Source organism: Gymnodraco acuticeps, unplaced genomic scaffold (genome assembly GCF_902827175.1).
Source record: "Gymnodraco acuticeps unplaced genomic scaffold, fGymAcu1.1, whole genome shotgun sequence".
Taxonomy (NCBI): domain Eukaryota; kingdom Metazoa; phylum Chordata; class Actinopteri; order Perciformes; family Bathydraconidae; genus Gymnodraco; species Gymnodraco acuticeps.
This window is the reverse complement of record NW_022990661.1, coordinates 87,126-113,410: the sequence shown is the minus strand read 5'-3', so window position 1 is coordinate 113,410 and position 26,285 is coordinate 87,126. Positions and strand designations below refer to the sequence as shown.

Here is a 26,285-nt window from a genome sequence, read left to right as displayed (position 1 = left end):
AAACAGCCTTTTTATTAATATGCACACATGGAGCCCACACACAGTCTCACAGCAAAAGGCTCTCTGTGTTCTGTCTTGACTGAAAGCAAGCCGTCTGTCAGAAATCCCAAAAGTGTAATTGATGAAATATAACAGTAAATGCGCACACATTGGCACAAGAACATATTCTTACAGTACAAGACAAACAATAAGAGCATTATTCCAATATGCATTAGAGATGCATTTAAAGGTCTGTCCTATTATTCAAATATCAACCGTAATAAAGACATTTTATTTACTTATTGTTATTATCAATTAGGAAAATATTGACTTGCTTGATCACAGCTAGGTAATAACGAACATATTATTTGATCACCTGGACACCTGTACTGTGCAAACTCTATTTTGGGGGGGTTTTATCTGGCAGTGTACAGAGAGCGACCCGCAGGCTACAGCAAAGTGGAAATAAGACTCCATCCAAAGCTTTATTCTTAGCATCAACTAATGTGCCCCTGGAGGCTTAAAGCGGCCAACAAGAGAAATGAAATAACTCATTTTTCCAAACAGAAAACAGAAGCTGTCAGAATGACTCTCTGTTACAATGGACTCACTGGTTTCAAACATCCATATTCCAGCCTATATGGGGGGGGGGATACCTCCATCATTTAGGTTGTTAATACCGCCGCAAATGATAGGCAACATGACTTTTGGTATCTGAAGCATCCTGGTTTCAATTTGTTGTCCTGTTGTTGTCCTTTTGTAGTCCAATTAGTATCGACCAATCACATTCAGGCAGGCTTTGGTTGCATGCAGGTAAACAGTCCGTGTGGAAAGAGGAGGAATGTGTTGGCATGAATATAATCTGAGAACCCTTTGGCTAAGATTTATCTTTTCATGCGCTTCATATTTTTTTATCTGCCCCCATATGTAGATATCTTTTTATAGAGCTGAGACTTCGGCTTCAGTCTTGCATCTCCAGTTGTTAATCGGACTGTAAACAATAAGCGGCGCAGAGAGGAGGAAGTCCTGGCCCGGATAATACATGGTTTATCATCAAAGGAAATATTATGTCACACTCTTTGCTCCTGCAAGATCCAGTTATATTACTGCACATTCAAATCAAACAGGACACACGCTGACAGAGACGTAGGCATCAAGACGATTCACACAAACATTTCTGCAGCAGGGAGGCGTGTGGCGCAGTGGACTAGTGCGTTGGTGTTGGGATCAGGGGAGCACAGGTTCAAACCCACTGCAGTCAGCATGTCGTTGTGTCCCTGAGACACTTCACCCCAAACTGCTCCTGTGGGGATTGTCCACAGTATTGAGTGTGTAAGTCACTTTGGATAAAAGCGTCTAACATGTAATGTAATGCAGTAAAGCATCATTTTGTTCTTGAATCTCTGGCAATAAAAGGGACTTTTCATTATTGTCTTTAAGAAAGTATTCCATTAAAGGTCCATGCAAGTCTGCGGTCTTGTTTTCTTTAAAGTCTTGTGGGCATTAAAACCTGTGTGTGCCCGTTCTGTTGTCCATGTGTATTCCCTCTATCTTTCCAAGCACCTGTCCTCTCTGGTTTGCCCACTAGACGAGTTCAGCCTGTGGTTTGGTGGAGAGCTGGCAGACTGTCACCTCTCTGAAGGGGGAGGCAGTCAGATTGCATGCGGCCCTTTGGGCTGCGTCCACATGTCCCGGCGCTGCAGACTCAGTGCAGTGCAGAAGCGCCCCGTAGCTCTCCTGCTGTCCGTTAGAGAAGCGCGTGGAGAGGCTCACGTCCTTGTTCCGCTGCGAGGCCGATACCAAGCGCTCTTTGGGTTCTAACATCGGACTTCCCCTGTAGATCCTCTTTCGTAACATAGACGTGTCTCTGTAGAGGCACTCGCGAAAGTTAGGTTTACACAGCAGGTAGACCAGAGGGTTGTAGATGGTGGAAGACTTGGCACACACGGCGGCGATGGCAAAGGCCTCAGGAGGAACCAGCGTGGCGTCTCCGAAAGCTGCCCACATGGCCACGATGGCATACGGAGACCAGGCACCCAGGAAGCCGATACACACTGCTACTGACAGCTGTGGGGAGAAATGGCAATGAAATTCTTCTGACCGGAGCTCCTCCAGCAATGCAACGTATATAATAAAATACAAAAATAAAAAGTAGTGCAAAAAGTCTATAGCACCCTTGCTTCATTTATTACCAGCTGAATAAATGGCCGTATCGGTTGTCATTGGCCCCTCTACCTACTAATGGGCTCAGGCTGTTAATCTATCAGTGTGCTGGGTCATTGTGAGGCGACGATTACTACTGGTCTTAGTCATTATGACAGGAGCATAGGTGGAAGTCAGGATATTGGGTATAAAGACCCCGTTTGGAGGAGTTAAGGTTAGATGGATGGGTCACACAAACACAGGAGTATCATCCAGGAGAGTGCTGTTTGTGGACATTATAAAAACAAAGCAATCTAACCTATTTTTGACTGTGTGTAAGTTAGTTTGTATAAGATACATATCATTCTGTTAAGAGTGATGCAAATAATATACTTAACTTGCGTTCGTAGCTTAAAGGAGATGCTTTGCTTAAAGTAACCAGGTTGGAAATATCCAAAGGGCCATCTTATTAACTATAATTGCACAAACAACTGCAGAACCTAAAGCTAGACATATTGAAGCGACACACACACACACACACACACACACACACACACACACACACACACACACACACACACACACACACACACACACACACACACACACACACACACACACACACACACACACCACACACACACACACACACACACACACACACACACACACACACACACACACACACACACACACACACACACACATCCTCTGACCTTGACAATGAGAGAGTGTGCGTTGGTGGTCCTCGTCTGAGGGGGGGACACATGCTGCTGCACGGCCTGACGCGACCCCCGCACCGTCAGCAGGATGAAGGTGTAGGAGAGGAAGATGACGGTGCAGGGCAGAGCGTAGCAGAACAGGAAGAGGCAGACGATGTAAGACAAAGCTGAGAGCTCGTAGTTGGGTGCTTTCCAGTCGATGCAGCAGGCTGTGCCGTACGGTTCAGCACTGTAACGGCCCCACTGCGCCAGGGGCCCCACGGCAAACACTGAGGCGTAACACCAGACCCCGACCACCAGGAGGCGGGCGTGTGACGACGAGAACTTGTTACCTGACGGACAGGAGAGGAGATAGAAAAAGACGCTTTGCGGTTATTGTTGTCATTTCTTTTCACTTGTAGTTGTAGTATCATGATCGATCCCATCTACAATCAGAGACCACGCTACATTTATTTGATTTAAATCCCAATTCAAAACCTGGTTAGTGAGGAATCAGCCCCGCCAACACTGACACCATCTTCTGTGTTGTGGAAATAATTATCATAAGACGCCAATTAGTAACATACAGGACAAACCTCGATGTCTGTTTACCTTCTTTAAGGACACAGGCGGCTTAGCCAATAATGTTATTGTTCCCATTCTGTGACCGGTCAATACTGGGTCACAGATGGTCTGTGTTGTGGGTACACTGGGACACTTCCTTCTCTGTATTTGTGGACTCCAAGGTAAAATCTTCGAGGTCATAAGTGTCCGAGGCAAGTAGCTCTGTGTTCCCACACTGTTTAGGCTATCTCCTCAAATATGTTGTTTACTCTCTGCGAAACCAGTTAGATGGGCTGGCAAGAGAGAGGCTCTCCAGAATTGACGTGGCAACTCTACCGTGAAGTCAGAACCTCTGACTCTTGGATTTGTGATGTGAATCCTCCGGCCGTTAACTCCAAATAAACCATCATGTGTTTGACATCAAAGCTACTGCTCTTCCCGTGTCTCCTTCCTGAGTCGGTGACTCCCACTGCATAGCTACACAGAAGTTTCCGCTACAAATTGGCGTTGTCGGCAGGATGCCAACAGATCTTCAGATTGTGGTAAGTGTGATTTTCAAATCTACTTTGGACATTGCCTTATCAGAATCTGTGATTGACGGTATCCTAAAATTACCTGTGAAACTGATCGGCTGCGTTTCCTTTTGGTTAATGAACATTTGGGGATGATAAACCCAGGAGATCAGTGTCTGGGGACTCAGTCCTGGCTTATTTCCTCTGTGTGTGCTGCTCGGGACGGAAGTGCCATACAGGCATACACAGCTCATGTTTAGAGATACCTTAAAGAAAGAGCATCAGTGAAGTGGAGCTTCTGTGTGAATTGAAAGCAATGTAAAATATTTGTATTGGACAAATCGCCGGATTTTGGGGGTCTTAGTGGCTAAGCACAGCAGTTGAAAATAAGCAGCCAAAGATATTTGCTGCTATCACCTCTCTGTAAAAACACGGCTCCAGCTGCAGCCTTGCGTGTGTGTGTAAAACCTCCCCGTGTGTGTGTGGGGCTGGAGCAGTGCAGGCTGAGAGGGAGAAAGTCACAGCTTATTGCCTATAGGTTTTAACTCACGGCACCGCCGTCCTTCAAACGGGACGGTCTAAAAGCACTCGTTGTTTAGGACCGCTTTTCTCATGGTTAGACGGGCCAACGCGAAGTGCGTGCATCACCCGATGCGCTACGGCTCTCTGGAGCAGGTGGCGGTCAGGAGTGCATACATACAATTATAGGCTAATTGATCAGAGGTGTGTAGTGGCAAGCAAGCATAGGCAAACTGTGTTTCACCTTGAGGTGAACTCGATGGCGAGTAGATATAGGCTGGTCGTACGGACTACAGTCAACTGAGCTGTTGTTTGGAGAGAAAGGGCAGGGAAAAGTCTGTGGGCTCCGATCGGGGGGGCACAGCGCCACTAGAAACAAATAGCCTAGTGGTTGTCGCAAGAGGATAAGCTAGTTATCACTCTTGGACGGCTTTCAGGCACCGATAAATAACTTGTATACAAGGGTGAGGCGTGAGAAGACGCCGCACTGGAGAGAATTCCCCACCCCCTCTAAGATCTCTAAAATCCGGACTAAATTGAGCTGATGAGCTTTGCTGTCGCGCTGGTGTTTATTAAGAGTTCATGTTTTGTTTGTCTGATTGTTTGTATGGGGGTCTATATTGGTTTGTCCCGCCGTCTTGTGTATGTTTTGTAACAATAATTAATCAGTCCATAGACAGGGTAAAATGAACTAAACTTTAGTTATCTCACCAAAAGTAAATGACCTGAGAAAAATAAAAAGTGTTTTTATGTCCTGCCTCTGAGTGCAGGGGAAAATGTAAACAAGAAGCCCACTGTGCAGGGTGAGCGCTAGGTGTAAGAAGAAAATAAGATTATATTGCTTTAAGAATCCATTCTTAGATGGTATTGCTGGTATGTTAAGATATCTTTGTGACCTTGTATAAACCCTATGCCCGTCCTGCGCCCCGAGACCCTCAGAGACTTGCCTGAGGAGATCAGGGTTGCAAAATCTGGTTTTAGGTCAATGTTGTATTATTTGTTTCATTTATTCTTAATCTATGTATTGTATAGTAATAATGAATAAAAACGTAATGTATTGAACACATTCCGAAACAAAGCAGATAAGACAGAACTAAACTCAGACATAATACTAATTGTTGTTGAAACCTTTTGCGCTGTTGCAGCAAAATGGAAACTGTGTTAATTATTCTGTTCCAACTGGCCACTGGAATCAGGTAATTAATATAAGTTGAAGTTCAATTACAGTTTTAAAAATAGTTTAACCATTCTTTATTAAACTGCTTGAAAATATTTCTAGTATCAACCAATTGGTCTCTATAGACAATACTAACATTAAAATAGTTGTTAAACTACTGACAAGTTTTCTGAAACCGAGCTTATGAACAACAGAGTAAAGGTTGCTGGTTAAGCCAGGATCAATATATTTGTTGAAGTTTTTATTGTGTGCATAATAAATGTGTTAAATTAATTGAGCAATTCTTTAAAAGTATAATGTTGCAATTTCTTTAAAATAAGTAATTACAGTTACAAAATAGGTGTTGTTTTCCAAGGGCCTCTCTTTCACAGGCACTTTGAATCATAACACTTCCAAGTCCTACAGAGATCAGTATCACTTTGTGTTGCAAGCCAAATCCAGGGGTTCTACTCGAGCCCAATTTTAAATACCATAAAGAAAAGTATTGAACCCAGCTCGAGCTAAATGTCAAATGTATTTAATTAATGTGCAAGTGTTTTGATTTATTTAAAATGTTCCAGTCTAGCTTCCTTCGAGTTTAGTATAAACAACAGATTGGTTCTCATAACATTCTCACTGCTGTGCTGTCCCAAATGTTTGAAACCTTGGGCAGATAAGCACACACACACACACACACACACACACACACACACACACACACACACACACACACACACACACACACACACACACACACACACACACACACTTTGGATGAGTAATCACTTTATCCAAATTGTAAATTGTTGCCTTCTTTAAAGTTATTAGTAATTCAAGATTAATTATTAAATTAAATTAGGTACATAACAATAAACAAAATAACTTTGATTTGATCATTTTGTTCACGACATTAGACCTTGTCCTCTAATCTCTACTAGAATAAGATAAGTGTGCATGTTTGGGTGTGGAACACTCCTGTAAAGTACCTAATCTTGTTATCCTTTTCATTACAGAGCTGGGGAAATGGTGTATTGCTTAGATTCTGACCCGTGCAAAGTCCAATTTTGACTGACTTTAGTTCTAATGTTAATTTGATTTCAACCCATAAGTAATTATTTAGATTAACTCAACATTTCACATGATGATGGATTAGTGCTCCACATTTTTCCCACTAATTTGTTGTGCAATTAGGCCAATGGTAAAGAGAGACATTGATGACCTTGTGTCCCTTTTGTTGGTACGTGGTTCCATTCTGTCTATGGCCTTGGACGGCTTCACTAAGAATCACTCAGTTCTGACAGTCCGGCTGAGTGCAGTCACAGAGATGCTATGGCTGCTCTACATGAAATGACATTAATGGTCTGGTCTGAGAATGGACACCATTACCTGCTTCCAGAGACAATGCCGCTCCTCAGACTGAACAATACTGTCTCACGTGGGCCACTCCCCCCACCAAGCCATGAACTGAAAGCTTGACATCTGAAAGAACACCTGGAAGCCTCCCGGTCACACCAGCACCAACCCTTGGGTCAGTCAGATGGGACTAACGGCTTAACTTAGGGCATTTGGTTCAGAAATATGACTCTCGTTACCGCAGAGTGGGTTGTTTTTTAAGGCTATTCATACTGCTATGCAGAGGATGCCTGTAGGTTGGCAAGCTGTTAAAAGCCCCTACTATTTTTAAAATAGGCCTCTAAATGTCTAGTTCTACATGTATTCACATTATATGGACAATGTTTCCACCTGGTGAAACTGAAGGCTGCACGGTACTCAGGCTACAATACGACCATTCTGTTCTGCTCTAACAATTCAATTGATAGATTCTACATCAAAACAATTAGCTTTTATTGTTTCCAATGATAACGTCATTTTAAGTGAAGGAATGCAAACCTGTTTTCAAATGTAAGGTTTTGAATGTGTGTGACATTTCTCAGTAAAAACACCCTCAGACACCCACTATCATTCATGCTATGCCTTCAGTAGTGACTCAGATGTTAAGGGGGATGAAGCTTTTCCTCCCAAATCAGATATGCTTTGTTGTTTTTCAACAAAGGTATACAGTTCCTGCATAATATATGTTTCTCACAATTGTTTGTTTTTTTGTAAGCTGCACACAGGTGATACTGAGTCTTCTCGATTAATAGATTATAAACTACACCATGCTTAAATAGACTCCTAAGTTATTATTTCATATGAGACATATGTAAGAAAAGGGAGGGAAGAGTCAATTATATTGAGTAATTGATTTTATATTGGAACATTTATTTCTCAAACCTGTTTTATGGAAGAGGAAAATATTTCTGATAAACTAATATGTTATCAAACGGTAAATGGTGAATTAATATAACATTTAGAATCATTGAGAAGGGGTGATATCCACAGGGACTAGCTCACCTTTAAATTACAATAACATTTCTCTACTTTGGACTGATGAGTTTATGATTCTTGCATGTTAAATGACTAACACAAACCTTACATTAATGCATGTGCATGTCTCAGGAAGGCTCCCAAATAATTCTGAGGGGCCGATCCTATTTTTGTATTTAAATGATAATGTGCTAATCCATTACCTTGAGTTGTCTGCACTCAGGAAAACATCCCTATCAAGTGTTAACCCAATAACTACAGTAGGACAGCTCTGAAGGCCAAGGGTCAGAGAGAGAGCTACGTGGGTCCACGCCAGCCACTGCAAGGTCCTAGTCACCAACAAAAGTAGATGACAACAAGTGATGTGTCCTAATCACCAACAAAAGTAGATGACAACAAGTGATGTGTCCTAATCACCAACTTGCACCACACTTGCACTACATACACCAAAACACACTACACACAAGGTATCACGAGCGAGTGCCAGCTGAGCGGTTCCATATGCTCTCTGGTTCCTCGTTTGTGTTACCGGTGTGCGGAGTCTGACTGTCCGTGTCACAAAATCGACCGAAGGAATACACAGACACACCCCATGGAGCATTCCCACCTCGTGATGACGGCTCGCCTGGGACAACGCAACCGTGAGCAATACAACTGGCCTGGCCCAGTGATGTGGGGTTTAGCTCGCCACAAGATTACGTTTGGTTGTGCGGCGACAAGCTCTATCAAGTTCTGGCTCCCCTCTGGATAGGTACATGCACTCTAGTGGATTTGAATCCAGCAATCAGGCTTAACAACACTACTCTTTAATGTATTATCCATGCATAGAAAGACCTACAATGATGTTTCAAGTACTGGATTAATTTCAGTTTTGGCCCAAAACAAATATTTATAATATTTCATATAACAATTATGTAGCATATTTGATCCTCAAATTAGAGAAGTATAATTTAAAGAAATTGATATTCTCAACATTAGATAAACACAGAAGAATCCTTTCCAAGTACCATAAGTAGCTCAGGTAAGTATGGCTAATAGGAATACTTGATAGACTTAATTTGGTACAGATCAGTGGTAGCATTTACAAATGTAATAATTCAAGGTTTAAAAATGTTTAATCCTTCCTTTCCAGGTTTTTACAAAAGTCTTTGAATATTTGCCTAACTTTTCCTTTTCAGATTTTGAACAATGTACTTGACTAAAATGAATGTATTGATTTCACTAAGTGCCTTACTCTTGACTAAAGCGTATTTAAGTAAACGTAAAAGTAATCCTAAAATTGAGGACACTGCACTTTTGCAGATTACAGATTGATCAAATCCCCAGTGTGAATTCTATACTCTAACTGTACATTTTTAGCTGGATCTCTTACGATCCTGAGTTTTAAAATGCTTTTGACTAGTGATTGCCTTGAAGTAAATCTTTAAAGCGGCAAGCTGGTTTTGATTTTATAGTTTGATGAATGAAATTAACTAATGGTAAATGCTAAAAGATATTAGTATAAAACAAATATTTAGCCATTGTGCACCTGTGTTTTATGTGTGTTCATTATTATGCTTTTGACAAAAGATGATCAAACACTGATGAGAGATGATTTTTCCTATTATGATTGGCTGTATCAATCATTGTGATTGAATGTTTCAATCTTATTCTACTTTGTGATGTAATTAATGTAAGGTGAGACCACACTCGAACCTGGAGACGCCTATTGAGTTAATTATTGACCAAATTATTATTAGACTAATGTTTTTAGGTTATCATAAATGATAAAAAGAGAGGACTGTTGTGGAAATAATTATCATAAGACGCCAATTAGTAACATACAGGACAAACCTCGATGTCTGTTTACCTTCTTTAAGGACACAGGCGGCTTAGCCAATAATGTTATTGTTCCCATTCTGTGACCGGTCAATACTGGGTCACAGATGGTCTGTGTTGTGGGTACACTGGGACACTTCCTTCTCTGTATTTGTGGACTCCAAGGTAAAATCTTCGAGGTCATAAGTGTCCGAGGCAAGTAGCTCTGTGTTCCCACACTGTTTAGGCTATCTCCTCAAATATGTTGTTTACTCTCTGCGAAACCAGTTAGATGGGCTGGCAAGAGAGAGGCTCTCCAGAATTGACGTGGCAACTCTACCGTGAAGTCAGAACCTCTGACTCTTGGACTTGTGATGTGAATCCTCCGGCCGTTAACTCCAAATAAACCATCATGTGTTTGACATCAAAGCTACTGCTCTTCCCGTGTCTCCTTCCTGAGTCGGTGACTCCCACTGCATAGCTACACAGAAGTTTCCGCTACATTCTGCACCTTACAACCCAGTGTCTGTCTACACTGCCTGTGTTTTATCATGTTCTTTTGTTTTCTTTTATCGTATTTACTTGTTTAAAATGGAATGTGTCTTTAGGTTGACTTACATCACACATGTGACTTGTTAGACGTTTTTATCCAAAGCGACTTCCATACTCAATACTGTGGACAATCACCACAGGAGCCATTTGGGGTGAAGTGTCTCAGGGACACAACGACATGCTGACCCACTGCACCACACGCCTCCCTTACAACATCTGTCCAGGGACTACAGATGAAAAATAGCCTCTTGGCCAACTCTGGCACATTTACAGAAATGTTGATTAATGTGCACTGTCCCTGTTAAATAAATAAAAAATCAGTTAGTAGTGTGTGTGACCCTCTCACCATGGTTGGGGAAGCAGACTTTAAGGCAGCACACTAGGGAGAGGGCCGTGAGGTTGGTCAGGCTGCAGAGACCAAACAGAACTCCACACATGGCATACAGCTGACAGGTGATCTCTCCAAACAGCCACCTGTACACACAGAGGACAAAAGAGAGTTCAAATGGAGACAAGGACTATAACTAACATCCTTTTTCATCAATACAATACTACATCATTATTTTCCTCATCCGATTTATTGTTTTTTAAAAATACAATATCAGTGTAGCGACTAAACTCCCAATAAATAAAGTTGCTATGAGGCTAAGTTTGGCTCATTGCTGTGATGTGTTCCAAAGAAAGAGTCTGTGCTGACGTTGAGTTTAAAGATGTTTAATAAAACAAACCATAGCTAAAGCTGGACCATAAAGTCAACAGAAAATATCCGAGCCAGCTCACCGTCTTTGTCACACAGAGAACAGGTGGACTAAATACCAATAAACCACTCCCAAAGGACCATTTCCAGAAGTGATAATCAATTACAAACTAGGGATGGGAATTTGAAAGCAAATTTATATTCGAATATTCGACCCTCAAAAAAACGGTTAACCGAAATGTACATATCCTATAAAAAATAAATAAAAATGTGGGAACAATGTTGACAAAAAACTAACAAATACTTGTTCAAATAAGTTTAGGAACCAAGTCGAATTTGTCAAATGTATTGAACTGGTGATCACAGTGTGAACAGTTGACAGCTATAGGCTACAGCTTTCATGTTTAAAACATAACTTAGTTTTTAAATGAAAGAGGGATCAAACACGAACAACATAACGGGTTAGGGCAACGTAACCCGTGACAACAGAGATCAACCTATAGCAGGGCCTATGCACAGAATGCAGCTATTCAATACTCATTCTTCTTTAAGAATATGAGCATGTCTACTCAGGGGAGAGGCGGGTCACAATCAGGCCAGCTGTAGAGAAGACCCTCTCAGCTGGAATGTGGGCATAAGATGAGGTTTGAGTCTGCGTGATCTGCGTGTAGGGAGGGGCAGCAGCCGTATCATTGGCTAGAACTATCTAGATCTGATGGATTTGGACATAAACGCGAGTGAAGTAGAACCGGACGCGAGAGAGAGAGATCAGCACCTGCAGCTCTGCCCGCTGAGAGGGACCGGTGAGCGGAGCAACACACACCTTTAGACCTGACACACTTAGCTATGGCACTGTCGTATACATTGAATTATTCCATTTGATCATATGTAATCAACTTAGGAACCCCTCCCAAAAAAAATAATAATAATAACTCATATTCTCATATTCGAACACCTGAATCATTTCGAATATTCGATGAATCGTTCCCATCCCTATTACAAACGTGTGCAATATAAACAATAATAATAAAAATGATTAACTCGCTAAATCATCTTTTTTTGGCTTCTACAATCAGGAGATTTCTTAAGCCCACGGTGTCATCTTAAAACTGTTTTGATTTACCTGCAGTACAAAACCCAAATATCTCCATCTTTCACAACAATGGCAGACTCTTCTTTAAAGAGTTGTTTTGACAGCCGTAAAACCTTTTTATGCTTTTGTTGGCCGCCTTTTCGTTCTCTGTTCCCCGAAATGGCTTCAATCTTTATTCCATAAAGCATAAGCTGTATGTCCAGCTAGGGATGCATAAAGCCAAAGCTTCAGAAATAAAACATCTTCTGAGCACAGGCAGAAAATCATTGCTATGAAAATAAAACAATAAACAAACAAATTAAATGTATATATTCTTGCCCTCGTAATTACTTTATTTGAAAGGCCAATTATAATTGATTGTGTTGCTCCACAGAAGGGGTTAATTGCTGTCTATTTGTTTGTTTTTTTGCCAACGTTGAACAATGCGATTCATTTGATGATAAAATAAAACAAAGCAGAGCAAACTGAAAGGCTGCAATCAGGGAAGGATTGGCCTCTTTGATAGTAAAATAGTCGCTGATTCCACTTGTTCGAAGACAGAAATGGATATGCGGTACCTGTGTTTAAACGCTGATGGAATTGCCAATGGGAATAAAGAGAGCGTCATCCCGAGGTCGCTGATGGAGAGATTTATGATGAAAAACTCAGCAGGCTTCAAGGTCGATCTCTTGTGATACCCAACAAGCAGCAGGATGCAGTTTCCTACGAGGGACAGTACGCCTGAAAACAGAAAGAGACCGGTCACCTGTGGGATTCATGCAGGATGAGATGGATCGTGTTTGTTGTGTGTGGACTCACAAAAGACGCCGTAGAGTGAACCCATGATGATGTCGTGCTGCTTGGAGATGGTGGAGGCAAACACAGCAGATGTGTCTGAAGCATTTCCCATCTGAAATGCAGTAAACATCGACATTGAACTGTCAGTCGCCATCATTGGAGAGTCACTGCGGTTTACAGAGTGTTCATAACGTGACAGCAGCAGAAGCTACTTCCCCACTGTTTGGTTGAAAGCACATACATTTTACAACTCTTTTGTTGTCAATGCATCTTAAATACTGTTTGTTGTCTGCAGTACATTCAGTGCTCTGCTCCAGTCTTTGATGGACAGTACTTCCAGCCTACTACCGCTGTAGAAATCCTTTTATTATAAGAAAATAATCCCTAGCACAAGATGAGGACAATTCGTATTAAATATAAATACACAAAGCAGGATTGACAGATGGAAAGCATTATAAGGATTGTGCCTTTCAGGATTTACAACAGGAGGAGGAGATGAGAGATTTAGAGTCTGAGAAGAACATGATTAAAATAACATGCACTCAAATTTGATGAGAATAAAAAGATGGTGAAATTGCATATTCACTCCAGCCTTAGAATAACCCTACTACTTCATCACATTTACTAAAACTAACCAACAATATTTGTAATGTCATCAAAAGCCTTATGGTTCTTCAAAACAATAACTCCCAGTGTTACAGGTGTTATGGTTGATAAATAAATACCAGCCTGAATTCTGAGTCAGTGTAATAAAAGGCACAATACAAATCAAACAAAATTGTATTTTAAGAGAATATAAAAGCCTCAACCTTTCCTGCAGGATTTATTGACAGTGACAAAACACTGTCAAAATAAATCACAGTTTAAAGAAAGTTCTTCCTCTTCTTCCTGCTCTGTATTTACAACTTCATCCTCCTCTTCCATGTCTGCAGAAACACGTTACTTTGCAGAGGAGATTGATTCACGACATCCAGAGTTCACATGAGAATCGTTACTGCATTGGAAATTATATAGAGTGGTGCAGGGATGACATATTTGTAATAGGCCAACCCTGAAGGTAGCATCACCCTCGTTCCCTCCACAAAAAGCCAATGTTTTTTTCATTGGATTTTTGTTTATTACAGGCAATAAACCCGGTGGCACTTTTATGATACTTACATCAATTGCCTTCACAAAAAAAAAAAAAAAACTCAGCTAAAGCTAAGCATAGGCTATAAAGGAAGTACACGTCACATGACTCGACGTCACAACCGCTAAGCTAAAGGTGGCTAATGTTGGGCTATAAAGGAACTACAGCACGGTCACATGACTTCACGTCACCACCGCTAAGCTAAAGGCGGCTAATGTTGGACTATAAAGGAACTACAGCACGGTCACATGACTTCACGTCACCACCACTAAGCTAAAGGCGGCTAATGTTGGGCTATAAAGGAACTACAGCACGGACACATGACTTCACGTCACCACCGCTAAGCTAAAGGTGGCTAATGTTGGGCTATAAAGGAACTACAGCACGGTCACATGACTTAACGTCACCACCGCTAAGCCAAAGGTGGCTAATGTTGGGCTATATAGGAACTACAGCACGGTCACATGACTTCACGTCACCACAGCTAAGCTAAAGGTGGCTAATGTTGGGCTATAAAGGAACTACAGCACGGTCACATGACTTCACGTCACCACCGCTAAGCTAAAGGTGGCTAATGTTAGGCTTTAAAGGAACTACAGCACGGTCACATGACTTCACGTCCTCACCGCTAAGCTAAAGGTGGCTAATGTTGGGCTATAAAGGAAGTACAGCACGGTCACATGACTTCACGTCACCACCGCTAAGCTAAAGGTGGCTAATGTTGGGCTATAAAGGAAGTACAGCATAGTCAGGTCACATGACTTCACGTCACCACCGCTAAGCTAAAGGCGGCTAATGTTGGGCTATAAAGGAACTACAGCACGGTCACATGACTTCACGTCACCACCGCTAAGCTAAAGGAGGCTAATGTTGTGCTATAAAGGAACTACAGCACGGTCACATGACTTCACGTCACCACCGTTAAGCTAAAGGCGGCTAATGTTGGGCTATAAAGGAACTACAGCACGGTCACAGGACTTCACGTCACCACCGCTAAGCTAAAGGCGGCTAATGTTGGGCTATAAAGGAAGTACAGCATGGTCACATGACTTCACGTCACCACCGCTAAGCTAAAGGCGGCTAATGTTGGGCTATAAAGGAACTACAGCACGGTCACATGACTTCACGTCACCACTAAGCTAAGATAAAGGCAGCTAATGTCCAACGTGTTGATGTTTAGGAGCTTAATTTAGTCACTCTTTAGCAACCGCCATTTTTTAGACACAAAGAAACTTCTCTAGTGGGGTATTTACTGGCATATTTTATGTCGTAGAACAAAGTGTTAACATCTCTGCAGCTTGTGTTAACCACAGACCCAATTTCAGGCTTCTCCCCAAAAACCTATTCTAAAAACCAATTAACCTCAAGACAAGGGACCCAGAAGTGTTCAAATTATGACTTATTCTCGTTTTTTGGGATTCCTGCACCACTCTATTGTAAAATGTCTTCCCTTGGAAACATTTCTACCATTCTGGGTATTTACAGTCCTATCGTCCAACACTCCAGACACATGAAAGTAATAAATCATGAGCAAAGATGAGGAGTTCACTCTGAGCTGACAGGTGCTTAATACTTTCCGAGAGGTCATAAATTACCCTGACAGATGAATACAGTCTGTTAATATAGACTATATTCAGATGTAAAATGAGGAATAGAGGCCGGTAGCACGGACTCTCAAGGACTCAGTCAGTCTGGTTGAGGCTTCATTACTATGCAGTCAGCACAGCAGTCAGTCTGAGGGGAGGCTCAGGACAGGACCGGTTTTAGTGCCACTCAAGTCTAACAACTCCCCTGTAAGCACAATGAAGAACTCTGTGACCAATAACTCATATTTACTGTCAGATTTGCTAAAGCCCATCCACTCAGTTTATTTGGAACACCTATTTATAACAAATACAGTCTTATTAAGCTACGACAACAGTCTGCAGTAATATAACAATACTTTTGGTGTTGTTTTTGCATATATTTCATAATTGAATAGTTTTTTGTATTGTTTAATCAAGGGTTAAAAAGAGACTAGACTGCATTTGTTTCAGCCAGTTGTGCCTCATATACCGGCAACTGAGAAAGCTCATTGTGTATTAATAACAGATAATCGGATTTCAGAAGACCGTTTTGTGGGTGCATGTTTCCAGACTGATAGCTGTACAAGTAGACCTAGGAATTAAACATTTGGATCCGAGCACTACTCAGATCTGTGCACAAGATGTTTTTATCTCATGCAAGCACTTTGACAGAATCCGCCCCGCCTGGAAGATTTAAAGCTTTCATTAATCTGAAAAAGTTTTGCTCAGCTCTGTGCGCAAGGACGCTTCTCCCTCTCTGAAGTTTGCTGGCCTTTCAGCTCCAGTGCCTCCACCGAGTCTGAGTGAGCAGTGTGGGTAGAATCAGCATTGTTTAATTTAACAAACAAACGCCTGAGACACATTATATGTGACAACACTATCAAATATGTATCTAGGTCTGCATGATTTTGAAAAAATAACTTTTGGGCTATAAAGGAACTACAGCACGGTCACATGACTTCACGTCACCACCGCTAAGCCAAAGGTGGCTAATGTTGGGCTATAAAGGAACTACAGCACGGTCACATGACTTCACGTCACCACCGCTAAGCCAAAGGTAGCTAATGTTGCGCTATAAAGGAACTACAGCACGGTGACATGACTTCACGTCACCACCGCTAAGCTAAAGGTGGCTAATGTTGGGCTATAAAGGAACTACAGCACAGTCACATGACTTCACGTCACCACTGCTAAGCGAAAGGAGGCTAATGTTGGGCTATAAAGGAACTACAGTATGGTCACATGACTTCACGTCACCACCGCTAAGCTAAAGGCGGCTAATGTTGGGCTATAAAGGAACTACAGCACGGTCACATGACTTCACGTCACCACCGCTAAGCTAAAGGTGGCTAATGTCGGGCTATAAAGGAACTACAGCACGGTCACATGACTTCACGTCCCACTGCTAAGCTAAAGGCAGCTAATGTTGGGCTATAAAGGAACTACAGCACGTCACATGACTTCACGTCACCACCGCTAAGCTAAAGGCGGCTAATGTTGGGCTATAAAGCAACTACAGCACGGTCACGTGACTTCACGTCACCACCGCTAAGCTAAATGTGGCTTATGTTGGGCTATAAAGGAACTACAGCACGGTCACATGACTTCACGTCACCACCGCTAAGCTAAAGGCGGCTAATGTTGGGCTATAAAAGAACTACAGCACGGTCACATGACTTCACGTCACCACCGCTAAGCTAAAGGTGGCTAATGTTGGGCTATAAAGGAACTACAGCACGGTCACATGACTTCACGTCACTGCCGCTTAGCTAAAGGTGGCTAATGTTGGGCTATAAAGGAACTACAGCACGGTCACATGACTTCACGTCACCACCGCTAAGCTAAAGGTGGCTAATGTTGGGCTATAAAAGGAACTACAGCATGGTCACATGACTTCACGTCACCACCGCTAAGCTAAAGGTGGCTAATGTTGGGCTATAAAGGAACTACAGCACGGTCACATGACTTCACGTCACCACCGCTAAGCTAAAGGCGGCTAATGTCGGGTGTGATGGCATTAAGTCGTCTAATTTAGACACATTTTTAGCGACCAGCGTTTTTAAGAAACCTCACCAGTGGGGTATTTACTGACATATGTTATGTCGTAGAACAAAACCACAAACCTCTTTTCAGGCTTCTAAACTAAAACATATAAAAGAAAACAGTGACTTCCAGACGAGGGAACAGGAAGTGCTAAAATGCCGACTCATTTCAAGTTTAGGACTCATTCCTGCACCACTCCATTCCATTTCCCATTCCATTTTGCCTAGCTGTGCAGCCATATGTTTAGAGTTGTATCTGAGCGTGTTTCTGTGACCTGGGGGACAAATGAAGGCGACCCTCAGCCATGTGAGTGTGAAAGGCGAGCAGAGCTTAACTGTGACAGATTGGAGTGAAAGGAGAGAGCTGTGACTCTGCTGTTTCCATCTCTCTGAGCCCCTCTCAAACACTGCTCTGTCCAGCGCTGATAAACTGGACCCTTTGAAACAACATCAGAGACAATGACCTCCAGATGATGATGTAGAGTGATAAACAGAGGTGGACAAATAGTCAGATATTTAACCTCAGTAAAAGTAATAATACCACAGTGTGAAAATACAAGTTAGTCTGGCATTCAAGTACGAGAACAAAAGTATTCGCATCAAAATGTGCTTAAAGTTCTCATCATGCAGAATGGCTATTTTGCAAATGAATGCTAATTAAACACCTGGATTATAATCTAAAGAATGTAAACATCATTTTATTTTGGCAGCTGCTAAATATGATTTGAGTGACTTTCTACTGCCAGGTATCTGACTCCATAACAATACATCATAACTCATTTGTCAATTACATTTGTTGGGTTAATAACATGAACCTGCAAAGTAACCAATCTTGTCAAATAAACATACTGAGTAAATTGTAAAAATAATTTGCTGCCAAATTGTAGTAGAGTAGAAGTATGAAGTAGCATAACATGGAAAGACTCAAGCAAAGTACCTACACAATGTGCTTCAGTAGAAATAACTTGATAAGATATACTTTATTGATCCAATTCTTTTGGCAGCTTTTGTTTTAACTTCCTCTCCTTTTGTTGCAAGGGGGAGCCAGCTTCTAACAGTATTGACTTTCCACCACTGGTGATAAACTAAATATCGCCTGCTGTTCACTTTACGTTCATCATTATTTCATTCGCCCTCATCCTCAGCAGCCATAGCCTCCTGCCAGGGTTCCTTTTCTGTGTAAACTACTGAGGAAGGAAAGTAAATGTTTATCTGCAGTTTGTATCTGTTGTCAGTGTGACAGGTCTCCCTGCAGCGTGTCATACACACTGTGCTGTTCATGTGAAGCCGCTGTCACTCAGAAGAGGGCAGTGGTCAGAGGAGATGATCAGCCATTTACCGGCCGGACGTCCTCATGCATTAGCTCATTAGCGCTGACATTTACAAAGTCACTGTCGGCATGCTGTAAAGAGGCAGCAGGTGGCATATAGCTTAATCTTTAGCCTTAGTTTGTAAATCTGACCTATATTAATGAAACTCCAAAGAAATTATAAAATTGTTGCAAGGAGAGTTAAAGGTCACCTATCATGCTATTTTTAGGCAATAGCATAGGTCTCAGATATATAAAAACCATGAAGTGTTTTGCTCCAAATACCAAACAGAACACCCATTCTAGCCTCTATTTCACTTCCTGTTTCAAAAGTGCTGTTTGGGTATAAAGCTTTAAAAAAATAAAAAAATAAATTGATAATATAAAAGGAGGAGTCTGAGCTCATGCGGGACCCGGCAGCTACTGTCTAAACTAAATGCTGCCGTGATGAAATGCCATATCATGGATTATCAAGGATTCTCTCTGAAACAGTATGGAGCTCAAAGGCTTTCTCTCTTGCCGGTTACCACAAGGTGAGTTCCTTTTTACTTCCTGCTTCTTCACACACATGCTCTCCAGTACAGGTTAGCTCTGAGTGTTAGCGATGCTAATGTAAACACCGACCATATTACGTCCAAAACAGTCGGGCATTGTTTCTGATAGCAACGTTTCTGATTGGGCCGTGGGTCCACATTTCAGATGTTACGTCATATCGGACGCAAATCTGGATCAGCTCCGTTGTTCCCCGTTTTTAGAGATTTGGGTACGGAGGAAAAGAGAGAGGGTTTTATTTTCTGACGCTACGTGAGTTCCCTGACACACCGGGGACACATGTTGATGTATAAGAGACATCAAAAAGTGCATTTAGCATGATAGGTCCCCTTTAAGGTTAGTTTATTTATATAGCACATTTTCAGACACAGAGGCAATTCAAAGCGCTTTGTTGCATCGATTAGTTGACAAACAAACTGCATTTGGTTGTGTCGTCCTATCATGGATCTTTCCAAACAGTGGTTTTGTTAAATCTCTCAGCTTTAGGCAGAAAATAGCTGCAAATTAACTTATATTTCAAATAAAATGACATTTAACTCTGTTGTAGTGTTCAAACTTCTCACTATTTAAAATGTGTTGGATTTAGTTTGAAATCAACTACATTTCCTTCATGTTCGAAATGTCTTTATGTCATTTCAAAAGTTTATTTAGTAAAAACGATATTCTGGCTATTAATAATTTACCTAAATCAAGTTTTTTATTGTGCAATCCAAACAATTTCAATCAAACTGTTGTTTTAAAAAGATGTCTTATTATTTTTATAAATCATTTTTTCACATTCTCAATTGAATTTCCAACTGGAGCTGCAACACTAAGTTGATTGCCAGAAGATAACTGCCAACTATTATCAATAATAAATGACAGTTTTGCGTGAAAATCTAGAACAATAATCAGCAGAGTAATCAGTAATAAAGATGCTTTTATTTTTCATTTAATCGTTTATTTGAACCGGGACAGCGCACATTGATGAACACTTGAAAACAAAATAATGCTTACAAATGTAAATAAGCCGGATTTTTAGCTTTGAGCTAATTTAGCTTTTGAGCTAATTTCCATCCGTAGTCCCGTCACATACAACATATAAGAACATTTATATACATAGCAAAAATAAATACTTATAAGGCAAGGCAAGGCAAGGCAAGGCAAGGCAAGGCAAGGCAAGGCAAGGCAAGGCAAGGCAAGGCAAGGCAAGGCAAGGCAAGGCAAGGCAAGGCAAGGCAAGGCAAGGCAAGGCAAGGCAAGGCAAGGCAAGGCAAGGCAAGGCAAGGCAAGGCAAGGCAAGGCAAGGCAAGGCAAGGCAAGGCAAGGCAAGGCAAGGCAAGGCAAGGCAAGGCAAGGCAAGGCAAGTTTATTTATATAGCACTTTTCAACACAAGGCAATTCAAAGTGCTTTACAAAAAACGAAAGACATTAAGAAAATGGCATTTAAAATCAGTCATTAAAAAGAAAAGCTAATAAAATAAACATTAAAAGAAAAAGTACATGGATAAAAGTTTCAGTGCAGTCTAAGATATGAATAGTTCAATTAAAAGCAGCGACAAAAAGAAAAGTCTTTAATCTGGATTTAAAAGTAGTCAGAGTTGCAGCGGACCTGCAGGTTTCTGGGAGTTTGTTCCAGATATTTGGAGCATAATAACTGAATGCTGCTTTACCATGTTTAGTTCTGACTCTGGGGACAGAAAGCTGACCAGTCCCTGAAGACCTGAGAGATCTGGATGGTTCATCATTTAGCAGGAGGTCAGAAATGTATTTTGGGCCGAAACCATTCAAAGCTTTATAAACCAGCAGCAGTATTTTGAAATCTATTCTTTGACACACAGGAAGCCAGTGTAAAGAACAGGAGTGATGTGATCCACTTTCTTAGTGTTAGTGAGGACTCGAGCAGCAGCGTTCTGAATCAGCTGCAGCTTTCTAATAGATTTTTTAGTGAGACCTGTGAAGACACCATTGCAGTAGTCGAGTCTACTGAAGATAAAAGCATGGACAAGTTTTTCCAAATCCTGCTGTGACATTAGTCTTTTAATCCTAGATATATTCTTTAGGTGATAGTAGGCTGATTTAGTAACAGTTTTAATGTGACTGTTGAAACTCAGGTCAGAGTCCATGACTACACCTAGATTTCTGGCTTTATCTGTTGTTTTGAACATTGCAGACTGAAGCTCAGCGCTAACTTTTATACGTTCTGCCTTGGCTCCAAAAACCATTACCTCAGTTTTATCTTTGTTTAATTGGAGAAAGTTCTGACACATCCAGTCATTGATTTGTTCAATGCACTTACTCAGTGTTTGAATTGGAGCATAGTCTCCTGGTAAAATTGTTATGTAAATGTGTGTGTCATCTGCATAGCTATGGTAACTTATTTTGTTGTTCTTCATTATCTGAGCCAGTGGTAGCATGTAGATGTTAAAGAGAAGAGGCCCCAAGATGGAGCCTTGAGGAACCCCACATGTCATATTTGTCAATTCAGATGTGTATTTACCTATAGAAACAAAGTTGTTTCTGTCCTTTAAGTAGGATTCAAACCAATTTAGAACTGTTTCCGAAAGTCCCACCCAGTTTTCCAGTCGGTCTAGTAATATGCTGTGGTCAACAGTGTCAAACGCAGCACTGAGATCTAATAATACTAACACTGAAGTTCTGCCACTGTCTGTGTTTAAGTGGATGTCATTGAAGACCTTTACAAAAGCAGTCTCAGTGCTGTGGTTTGGACGAAAGCCTGACTGGAACACATCGAAACAGCTATTTAAATGCAAGAAGTTACTCAACTGTTGAAAAACAACTTTTTCAATGATTTTACCTAGAAATGGCAGGTTTGATATGGGCCTGTAATTGTTCATTACTGAAGCATCTAGATTATTCTTTTTTAAGAGCGGTTTAATGACTGCAGTTTTCAGGGCCTGTGGAAAAATACCTGAGTGAAGAGATTTGTTTACTATATGAAGTAGATCTGAGGCCATGCAAGGCAAAACATCTTTGAAAAATCCTGTTGGAATAATATCAAGGCAGCAGGAGGAGGATTTCAGAAGTTGAATAATGTCCTCTAGGTTTTTATCATTAATCTGATGGAATTGTGTCATGGTGTTTGAATTGATGTTAGGTGGACACAGAGACAACACATTTGCTGTACCTGATGCAGAGGCACTGACTGCTTGTCTGATTTTCTGAATTTTGTCAGTGAAGAAGGAGGCAAAATCATTGCACGCCCTGGTGGATAGAAATTCAGAGGCTACTGACACTGGGGGGTTAGTTAGTCTGTCGACGGTAGCAAACAAGGCACGTGCGTTGTTTTTGTTTTTGGTAATGATGTCAGAGAAGAAAGACTGTCGTGCGTTTTTCAATTCCAAATTATAAAGGCCAAGTCTCTCTTTATAGATTTCAAAGTGAACCTGGAGATTTGTTCCTAACTCTCCATTGCTGCAGAAGTTTTCCTTACAAATACATGATATGCAAAAAGAGCAAGAGCAGCATACAAGCATTTACAACCAGTCCATGTAAACATTTATAAAAAAAAACACATACTTTTAAAAGACTTAAAATTGTCAAAACTCAAGAATGGTACAGTGGTGGTATGAATATGGCTTATGGCAGCTATACCAAATCAGAGAGGATTGTTTTTCTCACAAAGTACATGTAAACTGATGGGTTCGTGTATGAAAGGCGTTTTCTCGTGTTGATCCTTTCTTTGTGCATCTCAAAGCAGTACTGAACAACAATTTCATTATTTGTGCACTTAAACTGTATAACCTTAACATTATTCAGGCTTTACGTTTTAGACGAGTGTTCTTAGTTACAGGGTTCCCGCGGGGTCTTAAAAAGTCTTACATTTGTTAAAAAAAATAAGAAAGGTCTTAAATATTATTTAGGTCTTAAAAATGATGGGATTTGAAAGGTACTTCTGTGTTGCGATCACGTCTAAATGTGTTTTGGGGGAAATGTCCGGGCTTCAAAGTAACCAGTACGGCAAGAGCCTTTCGGTTCCCCCAACAATCTGTATTGACATAAATCAACATGGAACCAGTAATCACTAACTTTGCATCCCCCCGGCCCCTTATCGGAGAACAGCCAGCTAGTAACCTAGCAACCAAGCTTCAACTATTGGGCAGTCAGGAACTCGGGTATCTTCGAATCTACTAACAAATAAATATGGGGAAGTAAGTTCAACCGTATTCGGTTGGAAAACATCGAATTTAGTGCTTGGTTGAAACCAGTGGAGGGAACGTGTTGGAAGCCCGCCTTTTGGTTGTTTTGCTAATGCAGCAGCTACCGCAACAACATCAGGGGGACCTCCTGGCAACGTTTGGGTCTACGTCAACACACACACACACACACACACACACACACACACACACACACACACACACACACACACACACACACACACACACACACACACACACACACACACACACACACACACACACACACACACACACACACACACACACACACACACACACACACACACACACACACAGAGAGAGAGAGAGAGACACACACAGAGAGAGAGAGAGAGACACACACAGAGACAGACACACATGTTGTCCAACACAGTTCTGTGTACTGTTATGTTCAGTCATCGTTCTTATGTTAAACATGAATACATTTACTTTGAAAGTAATTATGGGACGTATTTCTTCAATTTTCCTTCATACTTTCTTGCCGTGAAATAGGTCTTAAATTCTATTCAAAGTGGTCTTAAAAAGGTCTTAAAAAGTCTTACATTTGAGCTGGTGAAACCTGCAGGAACCCTGTAGTTATTATTTCCCCCTATAAGATATGATTTGATTGATTTATTGTGACTTTGTGCAGCACAGTACATACAATACAAAGAATACAACACACCATTACTATATACAAGTATGCTATAGGTGCAACAACAACACGAGGCAGCGAATGCATTTTATGTAGGCTATCATTAGTACATTGTTTACCTTGTGATTGAATGCTTGTTATTTTAAAATAAGCCACATAGAGTAAAGGTTATACATCACATCCCTGAGGGAGTTGTGAGACCTTTAGTTGGATTAAAATGGAGTTGTTCGTCCTCGCTGAGCCTGACAGTGAGTGACAGGGACAAGTGAATGCCACGCAGTACAATATTTACACCGTGACACCGCAGCATGACAAAGAGTGGCCGGAGGCGACTGTTTGAAACATCGCAGGACACGCTGCGAGTGAAACATCTTATATAATCACAGCGGAAAGTTATCATTTAATAACTGTTCAGGTTAAACTGAAATATTTCAGCATGCTAGCTCACCCTTTCTGCTTTCCTTGCACAATATTCTCCAACATGAGGATTTAGCTTGAAGCAAATTGGGATAAAAATGAAATAAACAATGACGGATCAACTTGAAAGTAGAAAGGAGGATTCAGACGAGTTGTTCTGTTGCTTTTTCTTAGCCTTTTTAATAAGAACAAGTGAAATAGAGAAGGACTAAGTCATAAGGCAGTGGATGTGGATATGTACTATCTATCATTCGATTCCAAAATGAGTCTGGATTCAAAAGTGATTCTGGATTCTGTCCAGAGAGGTGCTCGTTTGATTTATTCCTTATTTCCCACTGTGTGCTAATGAAGGCTATCTGGGAAATGAAGCCATGGAAGCAGTGTGTCTTATATTATGGAGTTTCTATATTCATAAAGATCATTGTACACATTCAGTTATCGTGAACTTGCACAAAGAAATCAGCCTGATAGACAAATACAATTGGTAAGCTTAGTTAAGCTGCTTTTATATTTCTCACAGTTGTCAAACAGACACAACTATGACTTGGTGTGTTGTATTGCTATCCATCAACATCTAGCTTTTTTCGATTTTTGCAGAATGTAGAAGAAAATATCTCGATTTGTTTACATGAGTCTATTCTCATGAGACTCGCATCATTCGTCATTAAAGTCCTGGATCAAACCATACACACATTCACACATGTCCTTGAGGTAATCCGTGACTTTTCATACTCTAATGCTCAAAGAACAATCAGAACATCGTGTGTGAGATGCCAAACCATATCTCTATTTTTAATCAGGCTTGAAGATGTTGCTTCCCTCGGGAGGGATGGCCGCAAACAATGCAAAATAAATAAATAAAAACAACACTGCCACCCGAGTAAGTCGTATCATCATCACCCTGACACAAACGCATTACATAAGCACAGTGTGTGAGGGGGGAGCAAAGCTGTGTGTCACTGAGGGGTAACTGTGTTCCCACAGACAGATGTTTTGCATCCCTTATTTGCCTTTGACCCAGAGGTTTAGATGAAGGTCGTTCTCTTTGTTATCCTATAGAAACATATCACAATAATAATCAGTCACCATCAACACATAGTGATGTACACATGTGCAGACAAACTCAGTGTGATAAGCAGCCTGAGATCCAGTCCTAAAAACGGTCAATAGAGCGACAACTGCCCTCCTCACTAATGCTCACAGAGAGCCACTAATTGGCTTTCTGTGCCTTCCTTCCAGCAGCTTTACAGCCAGCCAATCTGCTTTCACTCCCTTCACAGTCTGCAGTGTCTGACCCCTGACTGAGTGTCCTCCAGTCAACACTCCAGATGTTATCCTGTCAGAAGGACACTTGTAAGATAACCACCGCTAAGACTGAGAATAAACTCCCAGACCTTTGCACAGAAAATACAAGTCGAGCAAGAAATATCAGCAAAACTTGGGAGATTAAACAAATGCATTATCATCACAAATCTAGCTTTTTGTTGTTACTGGAAACATAAAAGACCCCCTGCTGTGACACTTACCTTCCAGGGAGGAATTGATTGTCCTCAGTTAAACTCATAGAGGCCAGGTGGAGAGCAGGAAACACCGGAGAGGAGAC

At 41.2% G+C, this 26,285-nt stretch overlaps 2 protein-coding genes across 2 annotated transcripts in view; one reads left to right on the top strand and one right to left on the bottom strand.

Annotated features, from left to right (window-relative positions):
- Positions 1-26,285, top strand: part of LOC117554951 (golgin subfamily A member 6-like protein 2) — an 87,882-nt gene that overhangs the window by 4,163 nt on the left and 57,434 nt on the right. The gene's annotated exons all lie outside the window — the stretch shown is intronic.
- Positions 1,443-26,285, bottom strand: LOC117554949 (opsin-5-like). The gene is made up of 6 exons (XM_034229578.1): positions 26,209-26,285; positions 12,878-12,968; positions 12,637-12,799; positions 10,636-10,763; positions 2,838-3,175; positions 1,443-2,046 (listed from the first exon to the last, which is right to left on the bottom strand). The coding sequence occupies exons 2-6, from the start codon at positions 12,966-12,968 to the stop codon at positions 1,564-1,566; spliced, it is 1,203 nt and encodes a 400-aa protein (XP_034085469.1). The 5' UTR covers positions 26,209-26,285; the 3' UTR covers positions 1,443-1,563.